The sequence below is a fragment of the Anabrus simplex genome, chromosome 4 (assembly GCF_040414725.1).
Source record: "Anabrus simplex isolate iqAnaSimp1 chromosome 4, ASM4041472v1, whole genome shotgun sequence".
In the NCBI taxonomy this organism is placed as follows: Eukaryota; Metazoa; Arthropoda; class Insecta; order Orthoptera; family Tettigoniidae; genus Anabrus; species Anabrus simplex.
In genome coordinates, this window is record NC_090268.1 from 213,086,483 (window position 1) to 213,095,969 (window position 9,487).

General features: G+C 44.1%; 1 protein-coding gene across 1 annotated transcript in view; it reads right to left on the reverse strand.

Moving 5' to 3' along the window:
• LOC136871771 (erythroid differentiation-related factor 1) overlaps positions 1 to 757 on the reverse strand; it is a 317,742-nt gene extending 316,985 nt beyond the window's left edge. Inside the window, exon 1 of the mRNA XM_067145342.2 lies at positions 406 to 757. Within this exon, the coding sequence (XP_067001443.2) occupies positions 406 to 450 (45 nt within the window). The 5' untranslated portion in view covers positions 451 to 757. The remainder of the gene's footprint in view (positions 1 to 405) is intronic.
• Positions 758 to 9,487: the final 8,730 nt, after the last annotated feature.

Here is a 9,487-nt window from a genome sequence, read left to right on the forward strand (position 1 = left end):
TTATTTTATTATTGAATTGCAAATCTAAAGCTATCTACAGCTGCATATCTTATATGAATTATTTATTTATAAGATGCAAGATTCAGAAAGAGGCAGTTACAGACCCTTTCATTTCTAACAGAAGGTTATGAAGGGTCATGCACTTTTATTTTTCTACAAGATTCAAGTTTCATGCCAAGAGTACAGAACAAAACCCTTTTCCACGTTTCATTTAGATAAAAAAGGACCTACATTAAGAAAATATGTGTGTAATCAACGAACAAAAATGGAAATGCGCACGATCGGATCATGCAAATGTAACTGAAGCACATCATCAGTGACTTACGTTTTCATGTTTTGCATTCGAAAAAAGACTTTTAAGACTTATTAAAGTTGCTACAAATTTATTACATAAAATGAACTTACCGAAGAACCCTCTAACGGAGAATGACAATTCTCCTTTTCGCTCATGTTCAAATAATTTCAGATATCGTGCAATCTAGTAACTCGACAGTCTTCAACAAGACATTCAACGCAACTTATTTCTTCTCGATATTTCTGGCATTCTCAAGATGTCATGTCATGTTACAATTTACACTACATTCTATGAAGCATCAATCACACGGAAATATATCCAATACAGGATACTTCACCATATTTCAACCTCGTGCAACTTCAATTCCATTTTCGACCACAACCAAAACATTCCTCGAACCCAATGCTGCACCCGCAAAATGAAACCCAATTCGACGGTGAACACCAAAGACTTTCACATCACGTATCATAAAAACATTTCACCTCAAAGAGTATTCGTTACACCAGAAAGTACTTCAGCACTTAAATACGCACGTTCGAACAAATACAGTAGAGACAATTCGCGACACTTACGGATTTTGCCTTGCTAAAATGGGAGACAATTCGACGGTGGCGCTCCTAGTGACTTGACCTGAACAAATCGCGCTAAATTCAAATATCAATGGAAATGTATATACGGAAATGGATAAATAAATTACGTCTAGAAAGAAAGTGGTATTGAGATATTAACTTCGAAGTTGCTAAAGCAATTCTGGATAAATGAATGAAGAATTATTTACAAGGTTATTATTCAAAGACTGAAATTAGACACATAAACAAGATATGAAATGGACTGCTGTGAAATGGCTTGATCTTTCATTTATGCATAACTTTTTTAGCTTTAGCATTCCTGCCTGAACTTTTACAGTTGGATTTGTCTTTTTTCTCATTTAAAAAACATTGTATGATCACATTAAGACATTTGTCAATAAAAATATCGGCACATTCCTTACACACATGATGCAATGAATTAACATTTAAAAGCTGGACCATTTTCCTCTTAACATGAAGCCTACTAACAGAAAGAAAATCTATAAAATCCCGGCTTTAATCTGAGAAGAGGAATTAAAGAAAGAAAAGTATGAAAATGTTGTCGATAGTGATGCTTTGAGGAATATTTACGTACAATTAGAGTAAAAATGTAACATACCCTTGGCTGTTTAGACGAGGATTTTTAAAGTCGCTGGCCTGGAAATGATCTGAACAGATCTTATAATTCTTATATAAGCGTAACGTCCCTTCTCTCTTGTACACCTTATCCAAATCACTTCTGTGACATTTCAAAACCCACAGATTACACCTACAACAACACATCGGTATTGAAGGTTATCTGCTGCAGCATACAATAAAATATGCGTATTACATTTTATGCAAGTTAAAATATGGGTCGAGCAGGTCAGAAGACTATGAAGTACTATAAAAATCTCTGTCACTGGAAGAATATATATGCAAACACAATATTACTTACATGTTCTTGTCACGAGGGAACCTGAAGAACGACCGCGCATTTTTCTCTACTTCGTAATTGCTGCAGCCAAACACAGCACATACCTTTCCCTTCATGTTGAGAGGAGATATCAAGGAATGACACACGCTACTATTTAATTATGTCAACTCACTGAAAACGCATAAATAACACCAAAAACTTCACACAAAAATACACGTGCTCTTATGAGAGAATCAATACCGTTCAGGTCTATCCGCTAGAGTGAGCTCCAATAGCTGTCCCTCGATATCTCGCACAGTGTCGCGTATTGTCTCTACTGTGTTTGGTTCGAATCATGCATAACTGAAGCACATTATCAGTTACTTACGTTTTCATATTTTGTATTCGAGAAATGCTACGAATTTATTACATAAAATGAACTTACCGAAGAACCCTCTACCGGAGAACGGAAATATTGGCTGGAAGATATTTTGCGTTTGGTGCTCAGGTATTCCATAGATTACCTTCAAAACGCTGCTGCTGCTGCTGATGATGATGATGACGTTTGTTGTTTAAAGGCGCCTAACAGCCAGGTCACCGATCCCTAATGGTACGAAATGTAGCGAGACGATATGGTAATTAATTTTTAAAATATATCCACTGACTAGAATTTAAAATAAATGTTGATCAAAAATTATTATGCGATTAAAATAATAAGTAGATCTAATTCGCAATTCCTTATTTTCTAATAAAATTATAAAAGATATGGATTACAATGCATATCTGCCAACCCTTCCGATTTACCCGGAAACTTTCCATTTTTTAACTCATCTTCCATTTTATTTCTAATTCTTCCTATTTTCGACCAATATAACCTTATGTACAGTCAATACTCTTCCCCTAGCATAAAGAATAAATTCTTATGTGCTTGTGTAATTTACCCAACCTCATTTTCAAGCGTTTTTATTTGATGCTTTATTTCGCGAGTGTATCGTCCGTCGCCTTCGTGTATCGTGTTTCCTGCTCGTTACGGTAGTGTGTGTGCTTTACGGCTGGGGATTCGGGACGGCAATCGTCCTACAAGCAAGAGCAAAGCAAGAGAGGCTACCGAGCGCTAGCGACTCAGTTAATCGGGACGAAAGAATGAGTTTCTTATCGTGTGGTTCGCGCGCTATTAGCATCCTTTCTGTGGGTAATTTCATTGGAGTTGTATGCCACGTGGTTTTTCTAGCGGTTCTGTGTCTTCCCCCGTGTCAAAGTCGTATGTTAATAATGTGTGAGACATACAGATCTGTTTTGTATGTGCTAGTTTCGCGCATTTCAGTGCATTTTTGTTTATTCTTACTTCATAATTTTAATGAGTTGAATGTATTTCAGGGAGTTGTGTCGGTGACATTTTCTGGTATTTTCTCTTCACCTTATCGCCAAAAAGCATAACAAACGTTACCTCCAAGTGTTCAGAGATACCTATAAAATTAAACTTCCGTTCATTTTACAGTCGAATAAAGGAAATTATTATGCAAATCACCTCGGGAGATAAATTTTATTTCGAGTTATCGAAATTTCGAGATATAGAAAAAACCGTTTTTGAGCATGTATAGCACATAATTGAATCATATGTATCTACGGGCTTTTACTGTATACATTATGTTTACTGGTACTTAAAAATATACAAAGAAACTCTATTTTACGGCATCACTTTAATGACCGTATAACACTTATTTTATAGTAACTTTTTAGAAGACAGGATACAGTACATACAGTAGTGAAACGAGTAACATAGCTCCATTAACACGTTTGGAAACAAATCGGTTACTCTCTTCTGTTTGTTGCGGTTAACCTTTCGTCCCTTCACGTTGAATCTCCTCGTGAATACCACGCAGCCAAGTTTCGTAAATGAAGCTTGTCATACGCGACTTCTGGGCTTGCTTTCGTACGTGACCGGTATTTAATTAATTAATTAATAAGACGGCGTCCGGTAATGTGAACATGGTTATGTCTACTCCCGAGAAAATAAGTGTAAAACTTGATGTTAAGTGCGGTAAATGCCGTAAAATAGTTAAAAACGGCATCCTGTGTGATTTGTGCGATCATTGGTGGCATTTTAAGTGCGGAAACAGGCCCAGGGAAGAAAAAATTAATGCAAATGGAGATTGGTTTTGTGAACAGTGCGTTGCGAATGTTGTTATCGGTGAGGGCGGCTCGCAATCTAAAGATAGAGTGTATGAAAATGCGTTGGAAATTATAAATATTCTGCGAAATGACACTGAGGAACTTAAAGCTGAAAATGACGTACTTAAAGAGAAGATTAATGTGATGGAGAGTAAGTATTCGAACGGTTTAGAGCTCGAGTTGGATTCGATTTATGAACCTGTGCAAAGTGAAACAATTAGGCCTAAAAACTGTAGAAGATGGGAATCGGTGCCGGTAAAATCCGCGGTTTCAGAAAGCAGATACTGGACGATTGTGATGATGATGATGATGCTTGTTGTTTTAAGGGGCCTAACATCGAAGGTCATCGGCCCCTAATGGAACGAAATGAATGACATGAGACATGAAGTTAAAATTTTAAAACGTATCCACTGACTAGAGGTAAAAAAGAGTGGTGATGAAGAAAAATGAGGGTGAGATTAAAACAATCAGTGGATCTAATACGCAATGCCTTATGTTCTCTTAAAAGAAGAGGAAGTACAGGAAATCGAAGGAATAAGGCATTGCCCAGTAGTACAGATATTAACACATAATTTACGTTAGAGGTTAAAATAACACATTAAAATGCGCAACACAAACTAAAATGAAGTCAATGAGATAAAAGCGCAGCTGACATAAACAACACTAGGACAAAGGACATCATCACACACGATAAAACAGACAGCTATCCCTCATAAAGCGGATGACGAGGTCTGCTGACTGCTCGTCATCGCGCAAGATAAGGGAGATTGTACTCGGAAGGTTAAGACTACGGCGCAGATCGACCAGGTCCACACACTCCGTAAGGATGTGTACCACGGTAAGATGGTTGCCGCAGGTACACACCGGAGGGGGTTCTCCTTTCAGTAGATGGGAGTGCGTCAAGATACCGTGGCCGATCCGAAGACGACATAATACCACGGCTTCCCTCCGCGAAGCCCGAAGGGAAGTCCGCCATACCTTCGTTGTTCTTTTTATCGCTCTCAGCTTATTGGGAAGTGGGATGGCCTGCCACTCCATCTCCCAATTAGACATAACCAGATGTCTCAGCTGAGAGCGAATATCACTTGCTGGAACCTTGAAAGGCAACGGGGGCAGTGTAACTGCCTCCTTGGCAGACTGATCTGCTAACTCGTTTCCCTCTATGCCCATGTGGCTGTGGAGCCACACAAACGTAATTCTGGTGCCGGCATCCGAACACCCGGCCAGCAGGTCCTGGATCCGCTGCACCAGAGGGTGCCGAGGGAAACAGGTATCAATAGACTGGAGCGAGCTCAAGGAGTCAGTACACACGAGAAAGTGTCGGCGTTCATTGTACAGTGCGTACCGCAGAGCTCCATAGATAGCATAAAGCTCCGCTGTGTACACACTACAGGTTTCCGGGAGAGCAAAAAGAAACCGATCATTTCCGACAACGAACGCACAGCCCACCTTCGTATCTGTCCTTGAACCATCCGTGTAAACGACGACTGAACCTGGATAGCGGCCAACAACGGACAGGTAGAGCCTCCGATAAATCGAAGGTTCCGTGTCTCCTTTCGGACCAGTGTGTAAATCCAGGATGATTTCAGGTCGTCGTACAACCCACGGAGGTACCCCACTTGGTTGTCTGACAAGGCAAGGAATCGAAGGTACGTCAAACAATTCATAACTGCTATCCAAGCGTATCCCAACCGGCCGCGTCGCACGAGGATGAGCAGCGTACAACAAACGGTTGCCATTGAGGAACACGCAGGGATAGCTCGGATGAAGTGGCATCTGTCGCAAATTTGCAGCATATGTAAGTAGTAGTTGCTGGCGCCTCAGGTGTAGAGGCAGCACACCAGACTCAGCGAGCAGGCTAGCGATGGGGCTAGTACGAAAAGCTCCCGTCGCCAACCTAACCCCGCTGTGGTGGATACTGTTCAGCTTCGCAAGAACGCTTGGTCTTGCGGAGCCATATGCAGCACTGCCGTAGTCTAACCGGGATAAAATGTGTGCCCGATAGAATCGCAGGAGCACCACGCGGTCAGCTCCCCAATTAGTGCTGCTAAGAAACTTCAAGAGGTTAAGCCTCTTGGTGCATTGCACTTTGAGCTCCCGCACGTGGCTCCCACGATAATTTACTGTCAAAAAGGAGCCCAAGAAATCGGTAGGTGTCAACAACTGGAAGAACGACATTTCTTAGATAAAGCTCAGGATGAGGGTGAAGAGTACGTTGACGACAAAAGTGGACAACGGAGGTCTTTGCGGCAGAAAACCGAAAGCCATGTTCTAAGGTCCACTTCTCCACCCTCCTAATAGCTTGCTGTAACTGTCGCTCTGCGACTGCCATACTGCACGAGCTATAGTGCAGAGCAAAGTCATCCACATATAGGGACGGTATTACGGCTGGACCAGCAGGAGCGACAATACCGTTTATGGCAATCGCGAACAGAGTGACACTAAGAACCGATCCCTGTGGGACTCCATTTTCTTGAACGTGGTATTGCGAATATGTCCTCCCTACTCGGACACGGAATAGACGGAGGGACAAAAAATTCGCAATAAATACCGGCAAGTTACCTCGGAATCTCCATTGATGCAGGACTGAAAGGATGCCATATCCCCAGGTGGTGTCGTAGGCCTTCTCCATGTCAAAGAAGACAGCTACCAAGTGCTGTTTGCGGAGAAACGCATCCTGGATAGAGCTCTCCAGGCGTACCAAGTGGTCTGTGGTGGATCGAGCGACTCGAAATCCACATTGGTACTCGGACAAGAGTCCTTGTTTCTCCAGACACCACACGAGTCTGCAATTTACCATCCTCTCAAATAGCTTACACAGGCAATTTGTAAGACAAATCGGTCTGTAACTTCCTGCATACTTAGGATCTTTGTCAGGCTTGAGGACAGCGATAACTATGCCCTCTCGCCACTGAGATGGAAAATCACCCTCTGTCCAGATTCGGTTGAACACACGAAGGAGATATAGGAGACTATCATCACTAAGGTGTTTCAACATCTGGTTGTGGATGTTGTCCGGTCCAGGAGACGTGTCCTTGCAAAGCGCTAGGGCGCTGCGGAGTTCCCACTCCGTAAAGGGCACGTTGTAGTCCTCTGAAGTTTGAGAGGCAAAACTAAGGTGATGCCGTTCTGCCTCTCGCTTCAGAGCGAGGAAATCAGGATGGCAATTCCCGGAGCCAGATACATCCGCGAAATGACTGGCTAGATGGTCAGCAATCAGGAGGGATTCAGTGACAATATTGCCTGCAATGGAAATTCCCGGTACAGAAGATGATCCATGGATACCCGAAATACGTCGAAGCTTAGTCCACACTTGAGATGATGGAGTATGTGACGTCATAGACGACACATATCTCTCCCATGAAGCCTTCTTACTTTGACGAATAAGAACTCGCGCCTTAGCGCGGAGTTTCTTGAATGTAATCAAGTTGGCCGCAGTAGGCTGTCGACGGTAACGTTTGTGAGCGCGACGGCGTTCTTTGATAGCTGCTGCTATTTCTTCGTTCCACCAAGGAACGAGCTTTCGGCGAGGAGTCCCCGAATAGAACGGAATGGACTCCGCAGCAGCAGCAGCAAGAATAACTCGGGTGATATAAGTTATTTCCTCGCCAACGGTCTGCCTGATATCATCGTTAAAGGCAGGTAATGATGTGTACTTTGGCCAATCAGCATGTTTCAAAATCCATCGAGGGGGAGCCTCGACGGATTTTTGGTTCATCAAAGGAAGAATGATGGGAAAATGGTCACTGTCACAGAGATCATCGTGTGTATGCCACCGAAACAGTGGAACCAACGTTCGGCTGCATAGACTTACGTCTATGCAAGAATATGTGCCGTAACGCACACTAGAGTGAGTTGGTTCCCCCGTGTTCAAAATACATAAATCCAGCTCGGTAACTAATGCTTCCAGCTCTCTACCCCTGGGGCAAGGCGTCTCAGAGCCCCAGATAGGGTGATGGGCGTTAAAATCGCCCAACAAGAGGAAGGGAGGTGGAAGCTGATCTATAAGATCAGTGACATCAGTTATGTTAAGAGCGTGACCTGGTGGAAAATAAACATTGCACACTGTTGTTAGGACAGGCAGCGGAACGCGAACAGCTACAGCCTCGAGGGGAGTTCTTAATGGAACCTCTTCGCTGTAGGTATCAGAACGTTCAAAAATGCCAACACCACCGGACGCCCGGTGAGCATAGTACCGTTCTGTCGAGTATAGTCTGAAATTTCTCAAGACCGTATGATGACCAGGTCTGAAGTTGGTCTCCTGAATACAGACTATACTCGCTGCGTACTCGCTAATGAGCTGACGTAACTCAGCAAGATGCCTGTCATAACCATTACAATTCCACTGTAACAGTGCCATAGTGTGGACTATAAAAGGAGTGTTAGGTTATGAGCGAAAATATGCTCGTTAGCCTAAACACTATCTAATTCTACATCCGTAGATGTAGAGGACAGTGCGACATCCATCCCGTCATCAAAAGATGGCAGGGGTGCCGCCCAGAAAATCGACACTTTTCGGGCGCGAGGGGGTCCTCTACGAGGAGAGCGCGCAGGTTTGGGAGCAGGAGTGCCTCCCGGCGCAGACTCATACCCCCCAGATGGGGGGCATGACTTCTCCTTCGCAGGGGAAGTCCGAGAGCGCTCAGAACGGGCGCTCTTCTTCCCCTTCTTTTTTTCAGGTTTAGACGGGCTGGGGGATGGTTTCCTAGCCCTGGTCGACGATGCCGCCTCCGCCGGCTGGGGCACGACTTTCGTCGACCTCCTAGGGGGGGGGGATATTTGGACTTCCCCCCTTGCTGTGCCGGCTGGCAACTGCCAGCCTGCACAGATTTCTGGTTGGTCGAAGGTGGGGTGGTCCCCCCTTCGAGCTTTGACTATTTGCGACGTTGCTGGGAGCAGCAACAGTCGCCTTGGGCGCAGCCGTCTGGACAGGTGTCTTGGTCGTAAATGACGAACCTGGAAGACTCTGAGCTATCAAGCTATAGTCGAGTGTACGGGCAGGTGTATTCGTAGAATGAAACTTACGGCGCGCTTCCTGGTAGGAAAGACCATCCAGGGTCTTGATCTCCTGGATCTTCTTCTCACTCAGGTATGTCGGACAATTCCGATCCCGAGGAGAATGAAAACCGGAGCAGTTAGTGCACTTGTATGGAGTTGTGCACTCCTCCGCGCCGTGAGCTACTCGTCCACATGTACCACATACAGCCTGATTCGAACAGCGAGATACCATATGTCCGGATCGCTGGCATTGATAGCATCGCATAGGAGGCGGGATGTACGGCCTCACATCGCAACGATAAGTTGTTACTTTGACTTTCTCTGGTAACACTGACAACTTGAAAGAGACAATGAAGGCACCAGTGGCAACGTCTTCACCGTTGACCTTGCGCGTAATGCGCCGGACGTGTGTCACGCCACGGTTCTTCATGTCTTCCATCAACTCGTCGTCAGTGTTCAAAATTAGGTCGCGGTGAAAGATGACTCCGCGAACCAGGTTCAAGGACTTATGCTCCTCCACTTTGACGGGGATTTCGCCAAAGTGCTCGCACTTAAGCA